This window comes from Acomys russatus, chromosome 10, assembly GCF_903995435.1.
Source record: "Acomys russatus chromosome 10, mAcoRus1.1, whole genome shotgun sequence".
NCBI lineage: Eukaryota > Metazoa > Chordata > Mammalia > Rodentia > Muridae > Acomys > Acomys russatus.
The window spans coordinates 11,890,343-11,916,439 of NC_067146.1; the positions used below are offsets into that span (position 1 = coordinate 11,890,343).

General features: G+C 44.7%; 1 protein-coding gene across 1 annotated transcript; it reads right to left on the minus strand.

Annotated features, from left to right (window-relative positions):
- Positions 1-100: 100 nt before the first annotated feature.
- On the minus strand, positions 101-24,681 carry Cpa2 (carboxypeptidase A2). Its single transcript, XM_051151558.1, has 11 exons — positions 24,328-24,681; positions 21,485-21,566; positions 20,679-20,813; positions 20,124-20,219; positions 18,071-18,172; positions 16,043-16,141; positions 14,659-14,769; positions 13,259-13,349; positions 10,705-10,904; positions 7,449-7,533; positions 101-329 (listed from the first exon to the last, which is right to left on the minus strand). The coding sequence occupies exons 1-11, from the start codon at positions 24,390-24,392 to the stop codon at positions 142-144; spliced, it is 1,254 nt and encodes a 417-aa protein (XP_051007515.1). The 5' UTR covers positions 24,393-24,681; the 3' UTR covers positions 101-141.
- Positions 24,682-26,097: the final 1,416 nt, after the last annotated feature.

Consider the following 26,097-nt stretch of genomic DNA (forward strand, 5'->3'; position numbering starts at 1 on the left):
TACACAGAGAAACCCTGTATGGAAAAACAAAACCAAAAAAGCCTTAAATACTGTTTCCAGATAAGAGATTAAAAAAGAATAATCAGAAGCCAGTTTTGCTTCACAAGAGATTTTAATGGTGTTTGTCTGTTCCACAGATCCCTAATAGGGGTGGTCTCGAACATGCTCCATGATGGTCTTCAGGCCAAGCCAGGTCTCTTCTGCTGTGGGCAAGATCTGCTTGGCTGGCAGGAGGAAGCCATAGAAGCCTGTGTCTCTCAGTTCAAAGGCAAACGAGTATTTGATGCCAAGATCATAAGCCCAGTCGATGCTTCCGCCACTGGCTTGGTCTAAGGGGCAAATGGAAATGAAATCTGATTACAGGGTTTCCGTTGACCTCTAGCATGATCAAAGATAAATCTGGCCTTCTAATCATGGGCTTCAGGAACAGGCATAGTCTACTAGGGGCTCATTCTTATGACAAGAACCACAGGGGAGCAGGGGGAGTGCAAAAGTAATTTAAAATGAAAAAGGTATTCAAATTGACACTCTCTCAGAAGCCTCCTGACTTTACTTACCCATTTGCAACTTTGCTCAATGCCCTAATTAGCACCTTCCCCAGCTTAGGGAGGCCACATCATTTCCTTCTTTAGAACGCACACACATTGTTTTCTGTAGTGGGATAGAAGGGATTACAAATCCAGTGAGTAACTTGGTCCCTGGCCTCAGGGGACTCTCAGCATGAGAATGGAGCAAGCTCTCTTCTGATGTCAAATCATATGCCCACCAAGGGGGATCATGGGTAAGCCAGAAGAGTAACAATGCACTGAGATAAGTGTGTCCACCTGTCAGCACATGGCACATGATGACATAGCATGTGATGAAGAAAGATGGCATTAGACTACAAATTCCTGAGCCACTCATGACTAGGAAAAGCTAGGCAGTGGCCTGGCCCTGAGGCCCCTCCCAAGGAAGGACAGGCTAGGGTAGAGTTGGAGCAAGCCACCTAAGAACAGAGACCAGGGAAGCTGTTACAAGAAAGACTAGGACTTGAGGTTAGTGTTGCAAATTATAAGTTACCTGTCCTTTATCAAAAGCTTTGGGAACAGAATTGCTTTGGATTACATTTTTTTTTTTATTTTAGAATATATATATATATATATATATATATATATATATATATATATATATATATATAAAGATATCTTGGGATGGACCCTAATCCGCACATAAATTCAATTGTGCTTGATATATATCTTATATATTCATAGAGTGGAGATAATTTTATCACTAGGGTTAGTGTTTCTGCGTTTCGACTCTGACCTGTCATGTAAGATTGGATGTGGAATTTTCCAGTTCTGGCCTTCCATTGTCAGGGAAAAGTTTCAGAGTTGGAAACATTTCGGCTTGAGATTTTTGGATTTGGAGTGCTCAACCTATAAGCCCAAGTTTTTCTGTGACTGGTAGCTGTCTTTCCGGGAAGCAGCCGCCACAGTATCTAACAAATAGAAAACACTAAGTGGTTACTTATTGACTTGAATGGATCTTCGTGAGTTACAAAATTACCACTTTGTACCAATCCCACCAAGAGGTGTAGAGGGAATAAAAACTGTGGGATTCAGACAGAATCTTGACCCTGCAAATCACCAGCTGGTGGTCTAAAGCAAGCCAACTGATCTCTCTACGTTCCAGAAGATTCCTGTGTCAGTGAGGATGAGCTACAACTTACGACACAGGGCGGAGAGAAGTAGACAGAAAAAGGTAGTGAATATGATTGCGGCACTTGCTGTGCTCATTAAAGGCGTCTTTTTCTTTCTTTCTTTTTTCTTCTTTTGGTTTTTTAAGATAAGGTCTCTCTGTACCCTTGGCTGTCCTGGACAAACTCACAGCGATCAGCCTCCCTCTGGCTCCTCAAGTGCTGGAATTAAAGGCATGTGCCACCATACCTGGAGTCACTAAATGCACCCTAATTGGCTCCTTTAGTGCCCATTTCAGTCTGAGGGGGCACTAGAATTGTCCCCATTATACAGAAGAAGAAACTGAGGTCAGACAATATATATATAGAATAAGCATTCAGTAAATGTCAGTTGTGGGCTAGGACCTGCCTGGCATGCACTAGGTCCCAGGTTCAATCCTCAGTACTATAAAAATAAATAAGTAAAATTCACTGAGTGTCAGTTATGATTATAAGTGCCATAAATATCTTTTATAAGTGTTATAAAAAAATATATACATTTTCTGGGCATGGTGGGACAGCCTTTAAACCCAGCACTAGGGAGGCAGAGGCTGTGAGTTAGAGGCCAGCCTGGTCTACAGAGAGCGTCCAGGACATCCAGAGCTGTTACACAGAGAAACCCTATCTTGAAAAAAAAAAAAAACAAATCAAAACAACAACAAGCAAACAAACAAAACCATACATATTTATTGTCAATAAACAAGAGGGGCCTGGTCAAATGAGACCACATCAGGATCAGCGGTACGTGGTGGGTACATACCGCTAGCCAACGAGTCTACAAGCCTTGAGAAATAGTGAAGACTTTTATTCCACATATTATCTTTGAGTCTGTAAACAAGCCATTTTACAGATGGGCAAAAACAGGACAGGATAAATAACTGGCCCAAGTTGACTTGGTTCCAAAGTGGCACAGCTATAGTTTAGACCAAGGGGTGTACCCTTTCCCCTAGTTCTCTTCAAACTCTCGTGGCTATGTGAAGCTTTTCAAAGCTCTTTGTAGGTAAGAAGTTGCCCAGGAAATGTCTCACCTACCAACGATGCACAGCTGGCCACTGGTTGGCAAGCAAGTGTTCAGCCCAGGGCTACATGCCAGCCTGATTCATGAGGCTAGTTCTTAAAGGACTAGTCTTCTCCAGGTTGGGGTGAGGCAGGATCTCAGAGTCAGCACTGGGAAAACCTGCAGCCAGGAGCTGCATGGATGAAGGACCAGGTTCTAAGGGAATCATAGAGCAAACCAATATGTGTCTGATATTTGTTTTATCTCTGATACCTGTGTCCTCAGCAAGAAAAATACACTAACCCTCAGCCTTCCAAGGTCTACGAGGCAAGGTAAAAGAAAAATCTAAATCCTTTATAATGAAATAGATGAGACGAGGGTGAGGGGGTGCTTCAGGGGATACAGGATACATTCTGCTGACATCGTACTCTGCCCTGAGGGCTGGGGACATGGCTCAATTGGTAGAGTACTTTCCTATCATATATGAAGTCCTGGGCTCAACCCCCAGTACCACATAACCCCGTTTCAGCACAAGCCTACACTCTCTGCACTCAAGAACCCAGGGCAGAAGACTGGATGCTTGAGATCATCCTTGGCTACACAGTAAGTTAGAGGCCAACATGGAACACATGAGACCCTGTCTCCAAAAACAGACAAAAACGGTAAGGCCAAGTCTATATGGAACATGGTTTTTTAAGTCTCAGCAACTGTTTGCAGAGAGCAGCCTAAAACACAGATAACAGAAACTCCGAAGCTATTCATCCCATTTTTGTGATTAGTCTTGCCAAAGGAATACATTCCCAAAAGACCATTTAACCAAAAAATTGAAGCTTATAAAATATAAATAGTAGCATTGTCTTGCATAAAATTGGATAAATCCAAAGACCCAATAACTGAGATTTATCAATAAAACAAAGTAACAAATGACCAGCATGTAAATACAAAACACTCCATGGGAGAAGGAGTTAACTTTAAACAAATGGATACAAGATATACACAGGCATTGACTCTAGACAATTAAATATGTTTGTGCTTGTTGACAACAACAGAGAAGTCATTAATGAAATTGAACATGATTAGAAATATGATAAATATTGATTTTTTTTCTTATGTCTTTAGTGTAGCATAGATGGCAAAAAGAAACATGAAGAAAAATGAAAGCCCATAATCTAAAAAGAGGAAGTCACATGACTGACTATATTATCAGAAGTACTTTCTCCACTTCCATGAAGCATTTTGGGTTTAATGAGTAAATCTCACACCTCTGCTAATCCCAGCACTCAGGAGGCAAAGACAGGCGGATCTCTGTGAGTTCAAGGCCAGCCTGGTCTACACATGAGCCCAGAACAGCCAAGTCTACACAGAGAAACCCTGTCTTGAGAAAAAAAAAAAAAAGAAAGAAGGAAGGAAAGAAAACTACAGGTAGCCAGCTTTGGTGGTTCACACTGTTAATACCAGTGCTTGGGAAGCAAAAGCAGGCAGATCGCTGTAAAACTGAGGCCAGCCTGGTCCACGTTGTCTCCAAAAAAGAAAAGCAAACAAACAAAAATGAAAACCATTAGCCAGGCATGGTGGCACCCACCTTTAATCCCAGCACCTGGGAGGCAGAGGCAGGTGGATTGCTGTGAGTTTGAGGCCAGCCTGGTCTACAAAGCGAGTCTAGAACAGCCAGGGTGACAGAGAGAAACCTTGTCTCGAATAAAGAGAAGAAGAAGAAGAGGAGGAGGAGGAGGAGGAGAAGGAGGAAGAAAGAAAGAAAGAAAGAAAGAAAGAAAGAAAGAAAGAAAGAAAGAAAGAAAGAAAGAAAAAAAGAAAGCCGACAACTAAAAAGTGGCATTCCCACCAACTCCCCCTCACCCCACCATGGCTGCAACTCTCGCTGTGCACACAGCATAGCAGGGAACAGGTCCCTGTGCGCCCCTCCCTTCTTGGCATCTTCATTGTGTCAGTCATTATAAATATACGTATGTATATTTAAAACAAATAAATAAAGCAAACAAAAACCGAAGCCAGCCTTCCGCTCTGAATCTCCCAGAGACCCCTTCTTCTCACTCTCTCTTCTATAACTGCTCTGGTCAAGGCCGCTAATGAACTAGTCACAAAACTTCAATGGAAAATGTTCTTTCCTGTGTGCTGACCTTTACTTGGCCTTTATCATTTTAACCACTGTCTTGTTTTTAATAATTGCTCTTCCCCTGGTCTTTGAAACCCAAGGTCCTCAGCGTCTCTGTTTGGCCCTCAGCAGCCTCTCTCCTCCCAAGGTTCTTTCCACTCCAAACATCTCCTTGCTCTCCTGTTACAATCACTGTCTCCATGTCAACGCTTCCTGAATCTATCGCTCCCCCTTTCTGCCCCTTGCTCCCTTGCTACTCTGCAGAATCTCAGGGCCACACCATCTAAAGCCTGTACACCCAGCCTTTTGGCACATGGGAGGCAGAGGCAGGTGGATCTCTGTGAGCTCGAGGCCAGCCAGATCTATAGAGCAAGCCCCAGGACAGAGAAACCCTGTCTCAAAAATAAACAAACAAACAAATAAATAAAATAAAGCGTGCAGAGCCTTCAAGTACCTTGAGCTTAATATTTCCACAACCAAACCCATGAGCTTTCCAATGCTCCTGTCATGACCCAGGATGTCCCAACCCAACAACCTTCAACAAGAAACTCTGTACCTCTGATACAGGACAGGCTGCCCACGCTCATGCCTGCTGTGCTTGGGCCATCATCTCCTCCCGCTGTTGCTGGGGGTGTACGTACATCTAGCCCATGACCACTGCAACCTCCAAGATGTACGTCAGCTGCTTCCCTGAAAATGCCAAAATGGCTTCCAGAATCCTTCAGGTTAAACCCCAAGTCTCCACATAGCACCCAATGCCTGCATCCCTCAGACTTGCTTCCTCACATCGCTTGTCCCAGCAATCCCAAACCTACTTGTAGATCTCAGAGCCCTTCGTGCAGTTTCAGCAACATCAGGACATCTTTTGTTCCTTCTTCAGCTCCCACGTGGCTGTTCCTTCCTACGCGAAGCTTTTCCACGGCATTAGATCCCCACCTCAGCTTTATAATACTTTTGAGCCATGCATAACCTACTATGGCACATAGTACTGTACTAATATAGAATTACTATAAGTATAGCAATATATACTAATTGCATAATACTATATATACTAATATTACATATATACTAATATTCCTTTGAATTCTTGTTCATCTCTCTTAAAAGTGACCTCTGACCCGGCAAGATGGCTTAGCAGGTAAAGGCGCTTGTTCTGAATTTGATCACAGGAACATAGAAGGTAGAAGAAGAGAACTGACTCCCACAAGTTGTCTTCTGTCCTCTACACATGCATGTACAAACACACACACACACATGTACACACTGCAAAAGAAAGTGAGTTCTTGGTATGTTTCCTGTCTCTGCAGTATTTGGCACCATGCTTAGCACATAGCAGATGCTTAACGAAAGCCTGTTGGATATAGAATGAGTGTCTGTTTGGGACACAAGGGGCCTTTGGGCACAGGAGGAGCACAGAGGAAATGGACACTCCACTGTATATACAGTTTTGAGTTTCTAGCTCTATCGATAACAAGAACATTCAAGCGAACATTCAAGCGATCCAGAAGCCAAGGTGTGCTGAGATCTCTGACAGTACCTACCGGAAGACAGAAGAGTCTCCCAAAGCCGTACACCAGACTTCTCCATTTACCCCTGCCTCATCCCTTTCCTCCCCTCCTCAGTCAGTGCACAGGCAGCTGCCTGTGACAGCAACTTCCCATCAAACCTTCCAGGAGTTTCCTGTTGTTGCTATTTGGTTTGGTTTGGAGTTTTTGATACAGGGGACTGAACCCAGGGCTTTTGGACTCAGGATCTCGTGCGTGCTAAGTACATTCTACACCATGGAACTAGTCCCCAGCCCCTAACCAGGCCCTCTGAAAGGAGCCACACCCATTCTTTCACCAGCCCACAGTTCATGAGCTTACTCAAGATCCAAGCCCCTCTCTGGGTGGTAGTGGTGCACCCCTGTGACCCCAGCACTCAGGAGGCAGAGGCAGGTGGATCTCTGTGAGTTCCAGGCCACCCCGGTCTACAGAGTGAGTTCCAGGACAGCCAAGGCTAAAACAGAGAAACCCTGTCTCAGAAAAAGAAAAACAAAACAAACAGGTGTGGGGGTCGGGAGAGGAGACATGAGCCTCTCTTAGCCAGGAAAGGGAAGATTAATAAAAGAACATGACTTTTAGAGTAAGTTTTGAAAAGGTTTTTTGTTTATTTGGTTTTGTTGGTTTGTTTGTTTTTTGCATTTCAAGACACGGTTTCTCTGTGTAACAGCTCTGACTGTCCTAGAACTCACTCTGTAGACCACCAGGCTGGCCTTGCCTCGAACTCACAGAGATCTGCCTCCTGCGTGGTAGGGGTGAGAGGTGTGCACCACCACGCCCGGCAATAAAGGTTCATTTTTAAGCAAAGAGCTTGTACATAACAGTACCGAGATGTAAGGTTCTGGACACACTTAGGAAATAGCACAAAACTCACCCACCCAGGAGATCCTAGGCTATCACCTAATAAGTATTTCATGAGGAGCCTAGACATTCTGAGGAAAAACAGGGGAGGTTGGGTTCTGTGCTTGAAGATCTGCCTGCCCCTTCACATGAAGGCATTTAAAAGCATTAGCCCAAATTCAAATGGTGCTTCAGCATCTCAATAAATCATGTGTGCAAACTTTGAGCGTGTTATATACTTACAGATGACGGAACAGATGGGTCCCACTTCATAACTGGTGCCATGCAGTCTTTTCAAAGACTGGGCAGCCCTTTGGGCCACTTCATCCTAGAAGGAAAAGTGAATGGATGAAACTCTCGTCTCTTGGGAAACCAGTTGCCTAGTAGAAGACTATAGCCGGGGAGGCCTGGACAAGCTGGCCTTCGTGAACTGACAGAGAAGCACACCCTGATTTTTCTCTCGGCTATTTCACTAGAAAGTAGAAAGCGGTTCACATGTGTTCTTCTCCTGCCTCCAAACATACAACACAACACAGTCATTCTTTCACTACACAGGTGTTTTCAACGCTCCGGAGTTCCTTATTTTGCCTCTAGCTCTCCTTGTTCAGAAACATAAACGAAAATATAATATAAGTGGCCAGAGAAATCAATCAGTGGGTAACGGTGTTTGTTGCCTGACCACCTGAACTCAGTCCCTGTTGACGCAAGAGAACCAATTCCTGCAAGCTGTTCCCTGACAAAATAAACAAACGTAGTTTTTTTTGTTTTGTTTTAATTTACTTATTTTTATTTTATGTGCATTGGTGTTATGAATGCATGCATGTATGTATGAGGGTGTCAGATCTTGGAGTTACAGACAGTTACGAGCTGCCATGTGGGTGCTGGGAATTGGACCTGGGTCTCTTGGAAGAGCAGTCAGTGCTCTTAACCACTGAGCCATCTCTCCAGCCCCAACAAATGTAGTTTTAAACGTTGTCGAAAGTAGGCTGGAGCGACGGCTCAGCTGTCAGGATCACAGGCTTCCAGAGGACCTGAGTTCCAGCACCCACATGGCTGCGCACAGATGTACATGCAGACAAAGTACCCATACACATAAAATAAAATAATAATTAAAGGCGGGGGGTGGTGGTACACACCTTTAATCCCAGCACTCAGAAGGCAGAGGCAGGTGGATCACTGTGAGTTCAAGGCCAGCCTCGTCTACAGAGTGAGTTCCAGGACAGCCAGGGCTGTTACATGGAGAAACCCTGTCTCAAAACACCCAAAATAAATAAATAAATAAATTTAGAAAGCTGAGCTTAAAGGGACTAATGAGAATATGCATATGCTGACCTCAGGATGTACTGAGAAGTTTGTTACCCTGCCCCCACCCCGAGTTGATCCCTATTGGCTTATTTGCCTGAGGTTCTCTCTTTTTCGAAGAAGCAGAGCTCAGCAAAAATATTTTCCATTACTCAAGGGTTCCAGTTTTGACTGATTGAGGCTTTACTGTCCTTGCTAAGGATAAATGTAAGGTCCTGAACTTGGGTCCAGGAAAACAACTGTACAAATACCAGATGGGGAAACCTGGCTCTGGCTGAAGCCTCTGAGAGCCTAGGGGTTTTAGTTGTCAATGAGCCCAGCATGAGTCAACAGTGCAGTGCAACTGCCAAAAGCTAAGGTGACCCTCAACTGCACCAGTGGGAGCACAGGGGAGGGTGGGACAGCAGGCACAGGTGTCCCCTGCTTGGACGCAGGCTTTGCAACTCACTATGGGGCTACCTTTCAAGAATACAGACAACCAGAGTTGCCACTCAGAAAACAGCAACCGGGATGGGGTGGGTGGGAGTTTGACCCATACTGTAAGTCCTTAAAGGAATTAGGGTAGTTGGGGGTTGGGGGGGGGTTGTACAGTAAAGGAAGACCCAGGAGAAGCAGGTTTCTAGTCTTTAAATAATTTACAGACTCACCTCCCAGAAAATAAACTTTATCAACAACGCCAGATGACAGAGCAAGGCTAGAAGGCAAACAACAAAGGAAAACTCTAGCAAGCAAACCTCCCTCTACAGGCCCCCTTGAAGGCAGAGACGCCAGTTCTAGGCTGCAGGCTGCAGATACTTGAGCATAGGGATGTGAACAACCGGAAGACTGCCTAGGTGTAGATACAGACCTTGAAAGTAGAAAAGAGACCTCAGGGTGGAAAGAAGAGTTCTGAAAGGTATGAGGGGGTTAGGGGACATGTAACTTGAAAGGGAAGAGGAGAGTGGGAGAAAGAGAACACGGGGAGCAGAGGGACACAAGAATCAACAGAAACTACTATTTCTTAATGCCATAATGAAACCTAATGCTTTGTATGCTAATTTTTAATTAAAATTTAATTATATTTAATTAAAAGGAGGCAAACAGGGAGTACATTTAGATTCCTATCAACTTGATATTCTCTCCAAGAAGCAACTTTGGTAAGAAGTCCCCTCAACCCTGAACACTGTCCTGACAAGTCTAAAATCCAACTGATAAGATGAAAGATACATTTGAACAGGAATTATCTATCCTATGTCAGCCCGGGGCTGCTGGCAACAATCGATTTGAAGGTAAACTGTCCAAAAGGTCTCAATTCCAGGCTTATCCTTAACAGATGGGTTTCAAAATCAAGCCTAAAAGCCAAATTGGAAATATTTGCACATTCTCCTCATCTGGGAATAGCTGTTGCTCACTTGCAAGCAGCTCCCTGAGATGTCACCATCTGACCCGAGGCTGCAGCCAATCTGTTTATTTCTGAAATGGGAAAGATGACAGAAGGAATTGAGTCAGGGAAGAAAGCGTTTTAAGCACACATCATACACCAGTGCACTGTCCGCCATGTCAGGCTGCGGAACCAAAGGCCACAAGGGAGGCCTAGGTGAGTTCCAGGGAGCTGCACTGCTCAGCATGTCTGCTCAGCACAGAGCATCCATGGCCAGGTGAAGGATCCCTTTCTCCTCTGAGCATTGCACACCCTGGGAATTAATGTCAATGGCAGACACCTAAAGCCAGTCACGGTGTCACACACCTGGACCCTAAGCACTCAGGAGACTGAGGCTGGCAGGAGGGTCATAATTTTGCTATGTTACAGCAAGCCTGGACTAGGCAGGCTACCTGTAGTAAGATCCTGTTTCAAAAAGAAAAAAGAAAAGAAAAGCAGATTCCTGGGTCATCTATGTTAAGGATTTTTTTTTTTTTTTTCCGAGACAGGATTTTCTGTGTAGCCTTGGCTGTCCTGGACTTGCTTTACAGACCAGGCTGGCCTCAAACTCACAATGATCCTCCGGCCTCTGCCTCCCGAGTGCTAGGATTAAAGATGTACGCCACCACGCCTGGCAAGGAATATTAATTTTTATGAATTCATTTACCAAAGAAAATCAGTCTACATTGGGTATATGTCTGATTACCTGCATAACCTGTCACTAGCATACCTCTGCCTCAGGACCTAACTTTATGAATGAAAACTTGTCCACACAACAGATATGGTCGCTGAACTCACCAGCTCATCAAAGCTTTCTGGCTTGGTGCACTTATAGCCGTAGGGGAACATGAGCAGCTGCGAGTAGCTGTGGAGGGTAATGAAAGCTTTCACTTTGCCATGGCTCTTGATGAAGTCCACGATGGATTTCACTTCCACTTCAGAGTTGGGCCTGGGTCCGTGGTACGAATCTGAGCAAGGGCTGCTGCTGGCTCCGGGTCCTGGTGGGATTAAGAAGAAGCCTAGTTAGGGCAGTAGCTTTAAGAGGACACTGCAGCTGGCGAGGTGGTGGCGCACACCTTCAATCCCGCACTCAGGAGTCAGAGGCAGGTGAATCTCTGTGAGTTCAAGGCCAGCCTGGTCTACAGCCTGGTTCCAGGACAGCCAGGGCTACACAGAGAAACCCTGTCTAGGAAGAGAAAGAGGAGGAAGAGGAGAAGGAGGAAGAAAAAGAGGAATGACAACAACACTTGAGGGTGGAGGTCACCACGTGTATGAGTAAGTTCCTCCTTGTGGAGGCCACCACCTTGGCCCATGCTTGTGTTAGGCCAAATCCCCTGCTCTGAGCGTGTGGCCAGGAAGCCGAACTGAACTGTCCTACACACTGTCTCTTCTTCTAAAATATGGTTCCTCTATACAGCAGAAGGAGTTATCAGATTAGGTCGTTGCCCCTCTGTGGGAGCTGTTGGAAGAAGAACTCCTGCGCTAGGTGGGGGAGTTCCTTAAGTTCATCTTCTGGGACTACTTCCAATTTGTCACGTCCAAGAGTTGGAGCTTCAGCACCACAGCTGTACGTCCAAGTCACAAAGCCACAAACGTAAGGAACCTCTGACACTCTTTCTGTCCTGAAGAAGTCACATTTGGACAAGGCCGCCTTTGGCCTTTTATTCTTTCAGCAACTATAGTTGCTCAAGATGACTGAAACGGGGGTCATGGTAGACCTGGCAAGGGGCTGCGAATGCTCAAGAATCTCTTAGGGAGCAAATGGGGGTGAGATTTCTCATGCTGGCCAAGTGAACTGGGCAAAAACCTACATAAATATAACTTCCGCCATCTTATGCTAAAAGAATTTAAGAATAACATTTCAGGGGGAAAATGGCACCAAATTCCTGGGTATGGTTCAATAAGGTTCTGGTGCTTTGATTATTTTTTTCCTATGCAAAAAGTAATAAGAACAATAAATTGTTAGCACAATGAATGGAGCTATCACCCATGCATAACCTGTCACCGCTCCCTCATGGCTCCTGTCTCAGTTCTGTAACTCTCGATAATTCATATGGCGCACAAATATTTAATGGCTGTTCTCTGTGTTGCAGACGCTGTGCCAGGTATTAGGGAAAAGACACAGCACCCAGCTTCAGTGTTTGCAGTGCCTTCTCTTCATTGTCAACCTAACTGGATTGGTAATGCCTAGGAAATACACCTCTGCCGCAATCTGAGGTCCTTCCAGAGACATTCAACAGGAAACCCACCCTAAATCCTAAATGCCCTTAAACCCGCCGTCCCACAGGCTGGGTGCTTGATTGAATACAAAGGGAAGTGGGGGGCAACTGAACACCAGTACTCATCTCTCCCTACTTGTTGACCAGTGACAAAATGCACCTCGTTCTTCATACTGCCACCCTATCTTCTCTGCCTTGGTGGGATAGTCCTTCAGACTTGTAGCCAAAACAGAGCCTTCTTCCCTGGAGACCCAGCTTGTCACATCAAGGAGAAAGTAACTAATGAACTGTTTTGGAAGCTAGTAGGAAAAAATAACGAGTTTCAACTCTGTGCTTAGTGAAATAGGTTTAACTGGTGCCTAAAAGCGTGAAAGAACCCCCACCTGGCTTGCCAGTGGGCCCCCAAACAGAAAAGCTCCAGTCAACAAAACCAGATGAGCAAGCTGACATTTAATCTTTAACTGTAATTCAAAAATCCATTTATTTTATGTACATATATATAATTTATTTTTATGTGCATTGGTGTTTTGCCTATACGTATGTCTGTGTGAGGGTGTCAGATCCCCTGGAGCGGGAGTTACAGACAGTTGTGAGCTGCCATGTGGATGCTGGGAATTGAACCAGGCTCCTCTGAAAAAGCAGTCAGTCTTTTAATCCCTGAGCCATCTCTCCAGCCCAGAAAATCCATTTCTTAATTGCATTTGTACTTTTTTTTTTTTTTTTTTTGCAAGTTTTCCTTCTCGAAGCATCTACCAGATGACGTAATGCTTCTCTCCCTTATAGATCCTAACCCCCTCTAGCGGCTCATTCAGCGCTTCCTGCGCCCCTGCCATTGTGCAAAGGCTGGTTGAATAGTGCTACAGCCTGCCGGGAGCGTGGGGGGTGGGGGGGAGGGCCGGCAGGCGTGTGGGGAACGACACTAAGATGTGAGGCAAACCATATTAAATGCTGCCTGGAGCTGTGACAGTGCTGCACTCCCGTGAAGAGAGAAAATTTAGTGAAGTGTTTCAAAGAGGTTTTTAAACGACTTGAATCCTAAATGGACTAAACAGGCTGACAGCACTGCAAAGCAAAACCAAGTGGTTGGCCAGACTGCGCTCTGACCTTCCCTGGAGACAACACCCAGTGCTCACCTCCGAAATTGGCATCCCAGTTCCGATTAGGATCCACACCAACACAGAGGCTTCCCGGTAGTTTAGACCGCGTCTTTCGCCACATACGATTCTTTAAACATCCAACCAAATACGAATATGGAGGAAAAAAAATGGTCATCCCTTCTGCTCAGCAGGTCCCTTTCCTATGCTTCCCTTCCCCTTGCTCTCTCCCCTCAGAGCTGCACAGTATTTCTTTTGCCCAGAGCTGTCAAATGATCCCCACAAGGGGTTCACTTTATGTATTTCCTCTCTCAAATAAATGCCTGCCAAACCATGTCCCATAGAGCATGGTTCTGTTAAATGCTAGCCACTACCACAACAGAAAGGGAAAAAGATGGCATTTGTGAGAGAATAGTTTGGGAAAATATGGGGCTAAATCAGTAGCCTTACTACAGAACTGCTGAGAGTGTTTAAGGTATTCATGGTTTTTTGACCACCTGTGAGGGCGTGGGCAGCACTTCTCTGGCTTGCCTCTGGACCCTGTATTTATTCATGCAGTGTCTGGGGCTGTGCTAGAGACCGGAAGTCTCTCTGAAAATGCTGCCATCATTGTCATCATTATCAGCTATCTAGAAGAATAAACGTAAAACTCTGACTCATTCTGAATATATATGAGATCACAATACCACAGTGGTGTTTTTGTGATGGTATCTTAGGGGAACGGAGCCTACACAACTCCTTTTAGTGATATTACAGAGGATCTCTTTGACCAATTGTAAGTAAAAATGTTGGGATGCATTGTGCCACCTATTTAAATCTTGTAGAAATCTAATTGTCTGCAGGTGATATCTACCTCCTTTTCTAAAATTCAGATGACAATGATTTCAACAATATACTAGACAGCTTTCTGTAGTAAGTTAAGTTCTTAGTTTTCCAAGTTATCTTTCATTTGTCATTAATCCTCAAAAAGGTAAAAACTATCTTTATTCTTAAAACAACAAAATGGTGCAGTAAAGTGAATAAGTAAATGATTTTAAAAGTCTTAAAGTATTAGATAGACTTGAGTGCGTGAGCGCGTGCGCGTGCACACACACACACACACACACACACACACACACACACACTCACAGGGAGATAATTGGGACAAATCTCCTAGGTGACTCACTGCGAATGCAGCACTCTGAAAGCCCAGCATAACACCTGAAATAGGCTCTGGCTGAGTCGACATGTAAAGGCATTGCATGTCAGAGTAACAAGTGATTATAAGCATTTCCCTGCACCCCATCTCAAGACCACTACTGAGAGAGATCAGGCATTCTGCTTAGAATAAATCAATAGCAGCGAGATTACTTTTGTTTGGTTTCCCAAGTTCCTACATGCCTTCTTAAACCCTACGGACAGAAAAACAACAAATTAAAAGAAGAAAATGGAGCGCTTACAGAGGTTTGGGAGAACACATATCCATCAGGGTTTGTGACGGGCAGCAGGAAGATATCCATAGTATCCAGAAGGGACGTGATGGCTGCATCCGTTCCATAGTCAGAGGCAATCTGAGCAGAGACATAGGCTTTTAAAGCTTACCCTCCCTTTTCCCAGAAAGCACACTGCAAAATATTATGGCACTGTGGTTTTTGTTTTGTTGTGGTTTTTTGTTTGTCTGGGTTTTTTTGTTGTGTTGTTTCCAAACATGAATTGGGGACCACTGTTGGTGAGAAGCTTCGCAACAGCTTGCAACACGAGATCCTGCAGTATCTATAACTTTCCTTTCTGGTGACGGTAATTTTCTCATATTAAGTAAATAGGAGTTGCCACCTCTCCTCTTAGAAGCAGCAACAACACTCTCTCCCTCTCGTTTCACAGTGGAGCCTGGGCAACGGCATGTGTGGCTTATTTGGATCTATGAACCAAATTTTTAAAACTTAATATTCATTAATCCTCCCACGGGGCGACCTCCCAATAGAACTCAGGACCAACATCAGATTACTTAGTTATGCAGGGACTTGGCTAAAGATACGGAGAACTGGTTAAGTTCCGTGTGGGGAATTACATTTAGAGTGCAATCAATTGCTGGAGAGTTGAAGTTTCTGCTGGATTAAAATTTATTCATTTCCTGTGCTCAGCCATCCTACGGCATTATTATTCAACTGTTAAATATCCATTTCATAATACCCTAAAGGTAACCGCATTTTAATTGAAGGGGAAAAATGTATCAGTCGGTGTGCACGTGGTTGCACATGCTTGAATGATCTGATGTGGATTGATTTCCTTTGCTCATGAATTAACATTCTGATTTATAGTATGTCATTTTGGAATCACTTAAGAAATACCAGCCTGGGTCACACCCAGCATCGTGTCCTGGCCCTTGTGCCAAGGACCCTGTGGAAGAAAGGGATTGCTACATCCCCACTTCAAAATCAGCTCGGTACCTAAAGTGAACCCTTCTCATGCCTGTTTCCATTTGCTCAGAAGCCCTTTCAAGATTTGGTGGTGAAGACCCTCCCTCAAAGTACAAAGCCCCCCTCCTGCTCCTACGCTGAAACTCGACACCCCAACGCTCCTCCGAGGCCTGACTGACTGCCCACCCTTTCCAATCCTTCTGGCTGCCTGTGTTTTTTTTAACAGGGGCCCAGGGACACAATACCATGATCCTAGATGTGGTAACACAGAAGAAAGCAAGGCTTGGCTGAGTCTGTTCCCTGCGGTGTGGTGAGGGGACAGTTTGGCTGAGAGTCCTCGCGATCAGCCCACCAGGGCAGTGTGTGGTTACTTAGTGAGCCCAACTCCCAGAAGATAAAATATGTGAGGAATCTTAAGCAAAATGACCTTATTTGCTGTCCATAGTGCAGTAGCTTGTGTAACCCACTCGCGAGCGTGGATCCCTGCGTCAAGCCAGATGGCTGGCTTGTCTCCACCGGTGCTAAACTGTAAAACAAACAGAGCAATGGAACCGGCCTCTCCCCACTCAGTGCCTCTTCCCCAGGGTGGCTCGTGTCTCCCTTTCTGTTCTCCATGGGCTAAAGAGAACAAGAGGGGACAGGTGACATGGGCTTGATTCCTCTGTCAGTTTGTTTGGTCCCTTTAAAAAACAAAAACAAAAGAGAAAGAGAAAGAAAGATGCAAAATGCAAAAAGCAAAGCAAAGATGTCCTCCCTTAATGTATGCAAAATGTATTGCAGATAGTGTGATGAAAATATGCTCACATATTGTAAATTATGAGATAAACAGGTTTCAGATAACACATCATTCTTATTTTTTAAAAGACTAGTTCATGTGGGAGTGAGCATGTGAGCAAATGTATGGGGGGGAGGGGGGAGGGAAAGGAAAACTATTTACAGCTATCATCCTGCTATAATTGTGAAATTAGAATTGCCTTGCTCTTTTTGTTCGTGTGTTCCTCTGTTTTCCAATGTTTATGCACGGATACATTATTTTAGTTCTAAGACTCTCACTAGAACCTTCTGTGTCCTTTATCAAAACAGGACGGCAGAGTTTCAGTTTTATGATCTAGGTGACTGGGTTATTTGGAACAGTGGCCTTGCCAATTGGATCAGTCACTAGAAAGGAAAAGACTATTTTTGCACCATCAGCTTCTACCTCTGTGCAGCATCCTAAGCTCAACAGATAAGATAGATGAGAAATGCAAATTCTCGCTAAATTTTTTACATTTCACAGGTTTGAGGAAGGTTTTGTTGAAAAGGTGTTGAGTATTTTTTCTTCAAAGTGCTCAGATGTCAAAAGCCAGGGAACTTTAAAAAACAAACGAACAAACAAAAAAACACCTCAACCACTAAAACCACTTGGAAAAATCGAAGGCCACGAAAAACCAAGGCGAAGGAGATTTCCGTTCCCTGACTCAGTCAGCGGTTGGCCAGACGCTGAGGAACCGAAAAGAAAGGGGCAGTAGTAAGCCGTCAGCCGCCGGCAACTACCCTCCCAGGCCAGCTTTGGGGAGCCCGCTCCGGAGGAATTCATCTGCCCCAGTTAGTCGGCTGGTTCCTAGCCACAAAGTTTCCAAATTTAGTAGGGCGTTGTGACATTACGTCCCCACGCACCCCCCTTCACAAACTCTTTCTAGGAAGTCTGGGGAAATAATTTTCGCCGATTTTCTGAACAAAGTGCAAATGCTTGAAACTATCAGCCCGAAAACTGTTAGGGGTGACGAGTAGCAGCGAACCTTAACTGTTTTTCAGCTGTCACGTTAAAAAAAAAAAAAAAGCCTTCATTCCAGGGCACTGCCTTTTCGTTCAGTTATGCCATCCTCTGCACACAGAGAAACTGGGAGTTTTTTTTGGGGTTTGTTTGTTTTTAATACGGTTCAAGCAATTACTAGGTGGTGTTGTTATTGCTGTTGCTGTTGTTCTTGTTCTTTTTTTTTTTTTTTTTTTTAAGCTGGCTTTTACAAGAAAAGAAAGAGGAAAAGAAAAATCCGCAAAGAACTCCCACTTTGATTAATTTCCTAGTGCTCGCCCGCCCCTCCCCCGCACCCGCCGCCTAGCCTGCTCGGCTCCAATTGGCGCGTTCGGCCCGGCTCCCCGCGAGCTCATCTATCAGGACTTGAGCATTAATTCTCTCCTGCAAACCTGCGTCAGCGTGCAGGAAAGAGAAAAAGAAAAAAAAAGAAAGAATGAATGAAAGAAAAAAAGAAAAAACAAAGAAAGAAACGAAAAAGAAACAGGGGGCAAGTGGGGGGGTGCTCAAAACCAGCAAAGACCGGTTAGGAAGGGGAAAAAAAAAAAAAAAAAAGGAGCGAGCCAGAGAAAAGAAAAGGTGGGGAGGGGGAGCCAGCTCTGCAAGCCGGATTCTAGAAGCATCAAGAGAGAGGGGAAACAACAGTCACTGCCCCCTTTATACCTTGAGCACATTCATGGGCCGATTTTCAAAAGATGAACCGATATTCACTTTGCTCACTAGACCAGGGTTCTCAGCCACGAGGTTATCCATTTCTTGGTAAATCTGAAAGATTCAAATGATAAACAGGCGCCTGTAATTGAGTGACCAAGCGAATGCGGCTATTAGGGTCTTCCCGCCTCTCCCGTCCCGGTCTCTCCGCATGCCGGCTGGAGGCGGCTGGAAGCCATCGCGGAGATGATGAGTCATTCTGAAAAAGAGAAGCCATCTTGCCGCAGCAGAGCTGATTCTTTGCAGTTCGATACAAAGTAACATGGCACTTGTCTGGTTTGCCTGTGGCTCTTTTCCCCCCTAGACCCTGTCCAGCCTTTCACCTTCGCCTGCAAACCCTAGTGGCACCAAAAGAGATGTGGCCAGTTTGTGCTACAAAATACAGCTGCGCTAGTGCAGGCCCTGGAACAATGGGGACATGTCTTGCTGCCACTGGCTACTCCGACCCCACTTTTAAAGGCTCATTGAAATTCTGTGCATTGTCCATATATCCAGGCTGCAACCATTACAGAGACAGAAACCGGGAAACAGTATCCGGCGGCTTGCCTGCTGTGGAAAACACCTGTTTGTTAGATCAGCAAGTGGGAGAGAGCCCGCTTTTTATTCTTTCACACTCTTCTAGCCGAACTAAGACACTTTTTTCTTGAGGGGGAGAATTTAAGAAGATATAAGACATATATTATATATATATATATATTACACAGGTGACATTGCCCCATGTTCATTCCCACTAGTATTTCTGGCAGCAAAACAAATGAACAAATTCATTCACGTCATATTTTTTTTTGCCAAAAATCTGTTGTTGTTGCTGTTGTTGTTGTTGTTGTTCGAGACAGGGTTTCTCTGTGTAACAGCCCTGGCTGTCCTGGACTCCCTTTGTAGACCAGGCTGGCCTCGAACCCAGAGATCTACCTGCCCTTGCCCCTGCCCCTACCCCTGCCCCTGCCCCTGCCCCTGCCCCTGCCCCTGCCCCTGCCCCTGCCCCTGCCCCTGCCCCTGCCCCTGCCTCTGCAAGTGCTGGGACTAAAGACATGTGCCACCACATCTGGCTTCCCACAAATCATTTTAAATAGCTTTTACCACTAAATAAATTAGGGCAAGAAAAGACTTTCCAAGCCAGGGGTTGGTGGTGCACACCTTTAATCCCAGCACTCAGGAGGCAGAGGCAGGTGGATCTCTGTGAATTCAAGGCCAGCCTGGTCTACAATGTAAGTCCAGTACAGCCAAGGCTACAAAGAAAGAAAAGACTTTCCAAAAGTGTGTGTGTGTGTGTGTGTGTGTGTGTGTGTATACATACACACATACATACACACATATATATGTATATATATATATATATTTGGAGGGTTAGTGCCCCCTTACTCTTTCCTATTGTGTGCTTCACCCCTTAACTCCCCAAATGTCACCACCATTCAGACAGGGCAGATAAACAGACCTGTACCAGCCTCCCAAAGGCTCTGTGTCACATTAGTGAACCCAGTGCTGTCCATGGACCTGCACAGTGGCACACAGCCCAGAAGGAAAGAGAAAGGAACAAGACCCAGAAAGACAGACACCAGACATTGTGATTGTGTGACCTTGGATCGATATGCACTTTGGGAGCCCCCAACATACACACATAACCCTTGAGTGGTGTCAGGTGCTTCAAAGTGGCCCCTGATATATCCAAGAGCATATAGTTAACCATCGCTCTTGAGTGACTCTGTAGCCTATGCAGCTTAAAAATCAGCAAAGGAGTGTTGTGGGAAGTGTGAAAGAGCTATTTGTGGACTCACTTAAAATATTCTGGACACTTTCAAAATAACTGGGCAGCTGTTGGGATGGACAAGCCGACTTCAGTTCCTGCATTAAGCAGGCACTGCCTATGCAATCTGAGGGAAACTGTAGGGAGCTAGGAAATAAAAGGAGAATTTCATCTAGGTTATCAAATCACCACACACACGTAGACTTGTCCTCAGAGAAAAAGAGTGGTTGGTTTCTCTGCTCTTCGTTTTGAAATGCCTACCTCTTCCAGGGTATGGTAGGCCTCAAAGTTGAAGTTACCGCTACGTTCTCTTTGCTGATTGGACAACATTTCTTCACGCTCTTGATCCAACAGAACCTAAGATACGACAGTTCTAAGATTAGTCGCCAGCATTGCGTTCAGTCCGTCGGTGTAAATGACGTGCTGACACTTGGTCCCCAGGGCCAAGCTTTCCTCGTATTTATATCTTTTCCATAGGCTCTGGTCAGACACCTCTCTGAAAAGAGTTCAGGTATGCAGGGGCTGGGGCAGGAGGAGTTGTGCCCCCTTCCCCCCTCCCTCCAGGCAGCAACTGCAGGCAGAGGCTGACAGTACTGAGAGGGCCTTCAGGCCATCTTGTGGCTCAGCCTGCCTTTCTGAGTTATTAACCTCTAATTAAAAACTAACAGAATCACAGATTGCTTTCCTTCCGTTTGCATGAAATGAAAAAAGGAAGTGGAACTGACAGGAGACCCACCTGAAACCTACTGGTCCCTTTCCTGGCAGAATGGGAGGGGATCAGCTGGCCTCTAGAAGGCTGTTCTGTGGCATACTTACTTGCACATCTTCAATCATGATGGAGTAAGCCATGCCTTGGGACTCCAGGAAAACTTTAACAGCCTGGATGCTGACAAAAGGAACTCGGACATGGACCGCCTGCCTGGGGATGGTGGGTGGTTTCCAAAAATCAAGCTGAAAGGAAGAAAGAGCTAAGTCAAGGTAATGAGTGAATCATCCCGGGAGCAGCAGATAGTTGTACACTGGTGGGTTTCAACAATGCAGTTTGTTACCTAGTTTATTTTGTGTCCACAAAACCAGAAAACTTCTGGAACCACCATGACACAGCAACAAGAGTTTCTGTGTGCCCAAGCATCAGCAAATATGTTACGTTTTCAGCACGCACACACCCCATTGCTAGATATTAAAATTGGCAGAGGAACAGATGATTTTAAATTATGGGAGGTCTTAAAAAATAAAACCAATCTGGCACTCAAGTGGTCCAATTCATTTCATCATGGGATATTAATGCCATAAATTATTTTTAAAGGGAAATAATGAATTAAAGGCGTTCAGCCATGTTGCAAAGTAGCTCTCACATTTTCCATCCTCTTTTCATGCTTTCAATAGTCCTGTGAGATATGTAGAAGAATGGTATATTTTTCCTCAGTTTTCTGATTGGGAAAATAAAGTCACAGGGAAAGAAGGCAGGTTGCTCAGGGCTATAGTTGGGACTAAAGTCCAGAGTTTTAGAATACAAGCTCTAAGAGCCAGCATCCCACATTGCCTCAAAGGAGTCAAAATATAGTCCAAAAATGGATGCCAATCATGCTGGAGGGAGCAAAAGCTGATGCTATGACAAATACCTGGAGATATTCTTCAGCCTCCAACTGGGCCAGAGTTTTAATTTGCTCTTCATCACTTGGGATGACCTCAAGGACTTGATCTCTAAAAAAATATTAACCACAGGCATGACCTTAAAAGTAAAACCTATTCACCATGTCCCACTGCTTTCTGCTCCCGGGGAGGCCTCTGCGTGGAGGAGACGAATGCAACAGTCAGTCATCTCTTTCACAAGCCAGAAACTAATAAATTGTATACTGACCCACGTCCCCAGAATGAGGAGGTGATCAAACGGCTTTATTTCCTCCAAGGAAATGTTATCTAAATAATAATTAAGAGGTGTACCTGCTCCTAGCAGGAAACTTGCCATTAAAGTTTCTTTTCCTTGAGCTAATGAGTGTCAAATAGCACCTGCTGCTCATAAAGCAGTGGCTTTTAAAACTCGTCTGTTCCTGCTTTTCAGGGAGTAACTAAAAGAAAGAAAGAAAGAGGGAAAGGAGAGTAATTAAGATGATGCTTGTAAGAGGACTTAGATTCACATCTGGGAAGAGCTGAGGTTTTCTGGTTTGGTTTTTTGGTTGCTTTTTGTCTGTTTTATTTTGTGACTTGAAAATATAGCAGCATTCCATCTCCGGGTCCCATGGTGTGAACAACCTCAGGGCACAGCTAGAGAAGACTGAGGCCCAAGGCAAATCAGATGTTACGTCATACCCACATGCATGTGCACACATATGTTCTAAGGGAAAAAAAGATATCAGGGCTAAAAAGAGAAATGGCCAAGCTGGCAAGCATATTGTTAGAAAAAGAGTTTGGGAGCCGGGCGTGGTGGCGCACGCCTTTAATCCCAGCACTCAGAAGGCAGAGGCAGGCGGATCGCTGTGAGTTCAAGGCCAGCCTGGTCTACAAAGTGAGTCCAGGATGGCCAAGGCTACACAGAGAAACCCTGTCTCGAAAAACAAAAAAAAAAAAAAAAAAAGAGTTTGGGTAGAAAAGCCAAACTTAGTAAGGCTTAGTAACAGAGCCTTTTCTCTCTCTCTCTGTCCCTTTTGGAAGCAGCCTGACTTCCTGCTCAGCTGGTGCAGCTGAGAAGGAAGGATGCAATGCGTCACAATAGAACAGGGGGCGATCTGAAGCCAGACCTTTGGATACCAGTTCCACAGAGTGTGCGGGATGCTCCAGTGTAACACACAAGTGGCAGACTGCAAGCTCTCCCAGACCTTCTGCCTACAACTATCCATCTGCCACAAATGGTCCGACAATTCCTCCATTTGGATCTCCTTACTTTTAGTTAATGCAGGGACTCCCAAGAGTCCTTCTTTAAAATGAGGTGCTGGGAAAAGTTACACATTAGACTAATATTTCCTGGCGTGTTTTCTAAGGAACAGCAGCCCCTGGAGTTGCTTAGCCAAAAGGGGAGGAAGAGGTGTGAGAATACAAAACAAAAACAAAGGCCCTCATAGATGTCTAATGCATAAGTACTTAGTCTAGATCACTCAATGTTCTAGAAATCCCAACGTTCATTTTTCACTCTCTGATTCCCGAATTGAATTGTCTAGCTATTTTCATGGGCCATGCTTAGTGGATTGCTTCACTGATTCCCTTGGGATACTCTCCAAAAAGCAGAAGGAATGCTACAAGTTGTGGGGGGGGGGGGGCAGGGATGCTGAGTTCTGGGGCTGCCAGTGCTACAGAGTGAGAGCTTGTCTCAATAACAAATAGCAGGATCAAAACGTTTCAAAGCAAAGATGAGTCCTAAAGCCAGGAGAGACGTTAGCTGGCACCTACAGGCCCGGCCTTCCTACTCTTGGAGGCCCTGTTACCCAGATAAGTAATCTGAAGCTGGAGGGCCAGTGCTGACAGGAAGGATACAGACCAGAAAGATGGGACAAGGGTGGGAGGAAGCTGCTTACTGCGTCATCTGAAGCAAGTGCAGACGCAGAAGCTCTTCCCTGCTAACAGTCCCACATTCTGACCATTGGAGGGAAAAGGATGAGAGGTGAGGTTTGTGGAAATTCATTTTTACAAAATGGAGTCATTCCTGTCACACCCCAGTAAAATACTGTCGAGGGTCATGGGAAAGAAAGAGGAACAGGTCTTGAGCTCATGTTTCCAGGATGTATCTCAAAGAACCAACACCCCCAAAGACAGCCTGCTTGATGAAGAATGATGAAGAAACTCCCAGCCATGATCTTAAGACTAACTTCACACATTTCTTTGTCATACAAAACTCCTAGACTTTCCCTCTGTCCTCTGTCCATAGTGGATGCCCCCACAGCCTGTGAAGGCCCCAAATTGTAATCCTATTCCTCAGGGTCTCACTGTGTTAGTCTTGGCTATCCTGGACTCGCTTTATAGACCAGGCTGGCCTTGAACTCATAGCAATCCACCTGCCTCTGCCTCCCGAGTGCTGGTATTAAAGACGTGCGCCACCACACCTAGTTTGTAATACTATTCTTTATTACTAAATAAAAAGTCTCTGTTAGCCAAGCAGTTGGCGCAGGCCTTTAATCCCAGCACTCGGGAGGCAGAGGCAGATGGATTGCTATGAGTTCAAGGCCAGCCTGGTCTACAAAGCAAGTCCAGGACAACCAGGACTACATAGAAAAATCCTGTCTCAATAAATAAATAAATAAATAAATTTAGAGTCTCTGTTTTGGCAGTCTCCATTTCTTCCTTCCTTCCTTAGTCATTTATCTCTTCTTTGATCAACTCCTATTTTTTCCCACTCCTTCCCCCCAGTCTGAGAGAACTCTGAAAATACTGAACACACTCACCCGCCTCATTCTATGACCAAGTTATGAGCAAACGAGAGGCTTGGGGAACCAGGTAAGTAGAATTCAGATAATTACTAGAAAGTATCACTTACCCGACAAATGTTTCTTGACAGTAGACACACCCAAATAGGGCACCCAATAGTAGGGTCAACCTCATGGTCAAGACTTTTCCCAGAGAGTCCTGACTTCACAGCCCTTCCTGAGCTTTATAGGGAAAGAGCTGGGGGCTAGCTATTGGCCCTCTGAGAATTCATCGGAATTCCCATATGGTAAAATTCTCACCTTCTTGTGAAATTCTCAAGGTCCTTGATACCAGGGTGTGCTATCGCCAACCTGTATATTTGTCCTTTCCTAAGGTGCGATAACAAATTTCAGTGGAAGGAAAACAAAATTGCTAAAGCACACCAAGGGCGAATCAGACCCTGATGACTTAGGACGTGAAGTGCCTCTAGCATTGCTTGGTGACAGAAGCCAGACTAATAGACCTGGAGGTTAAAGTCCTTTCTGGGTCTCTGACAAAAAAGAAAAAAGGTGGGGCGGGGGGGAGCAAGGCATTTATAGCAATTACTCGGCGTCCTGTCCATCACATTCTATTAGTTTGCTCATTCGTTTATTTTTACAGTGTTTACCCTGAAGCACTGTAGTCACTCGGTCCACATCTGCTCAGGTCCCTGGAGATGTGGCCCGGCCCGGCCTTCACTCTATATTAAATAAACAGCACAGAATGCCTTGTAATATTTAATTCCGCACTGTCTCTAAAGTGATCCATCTGCATTTGTACCAAATTAATACTTCTATTGCTGTTCTTCTTCCACAGTGAAAAAGTCTTCCCGATTATAGCAATAAAGACGCTGAGAACGCTGGCATTTGAAGGGAGAGTTTTACTCACTCACTGATTCCTCCACCCAAGAAAGCGCTCTCTCTCTCTCTCTCTCTCTCTCTCTCTCTCTCTCTCATTGTCCTTAAACTGACTTTGGAGCTAACATTTGAACTCCCAATTCCCCTGTGCCTAGCTCCCACGTGCCAGGATTACAGACATGTACTTTTATACCTGGCTTGGTTTTTTTTGTTTGTTTGTTTTTGTTTTTGTTTTGTTTGTTTTGTTTTTTCTGAAGCAAAGACTATACTAACAAAAATTGCTTTTAAATGAAAGAATTTTTTTTTTTTTTTTTTTGTCTATTCACATAGATCTTCAATAGTCTAACTTTGTTCATTGTTTACAAGGAAAATGGGTGTACCCATTTTCTTTTAGGAATCCTATTTCTTGGATCCACACAGGAATCCCATTTCTCATCCACACACTTTATCAGCCTGGCAAAAAATCCACCACAAACAGCTGTAGAGAATTTTTCTGTTTTCCTCTGTGTATCAAAATTTTTATCTGCACACACTTTAAATCCCTGGATTTGAATTCTCAAGTAACTACTTGAAGGAGAAAGGTTTTATGTTTTTGTTTCTTTCTGGGTTTTTTGTTTGTTTGATTGGTTTTGGTTTGGTGTGGTTTTGTATTTTGTGTGTGTGTGTTCATTTTGTCTGGTTCTGTTTTATTTGGGTTTGAGCCCAGATTGGTCTCAAACTACCTGTATAACTGAGGATGACCTTGAACTCTTTTGATCCTCCTGCCTCCACCTCCTGTGTGCTAGGACCAAATACCTGTGACATGCCCAGTCTCTGTGGCAATGAAGACCAAAGCCAGGGCTCTGCGCATGCTCGGAAAGCATTCTACCACTTGCACTACCCATCTGACCCCTGATTTTTCTGTCGTAAGACTGAGAAAGAAGGAGCTGGAGAGATGGCTTAGCGGGTAAGAACACTGGCATCTCTTCCAGAAGATGTGTGTTTGATTCCCAGAAGCCAGCTCA

Coding starts and splice junctions, on each gene's coding strand:
- Cpa2 (XM_051151558.1), bottom strand. CDS start 24,392: ATGAGGTTGACCCTACTATTGGGTGCCCTATTTGGGTGTGTCTACTGT. Junction 20,814..21,484: donor AGGCTGAAGAATATCTCCAG/GTATTTGTCATA, acceptor TCTTCCTTTCAG/CTTGATTTTTGGAAACCACC. Junction 10,905..13,258: donor CTGGGATGCCAATTTCGGAG/GTGAGCACTGGG, acceptor TAATCCCACCAG/GACCCGGAGCCAGCAGCAGC.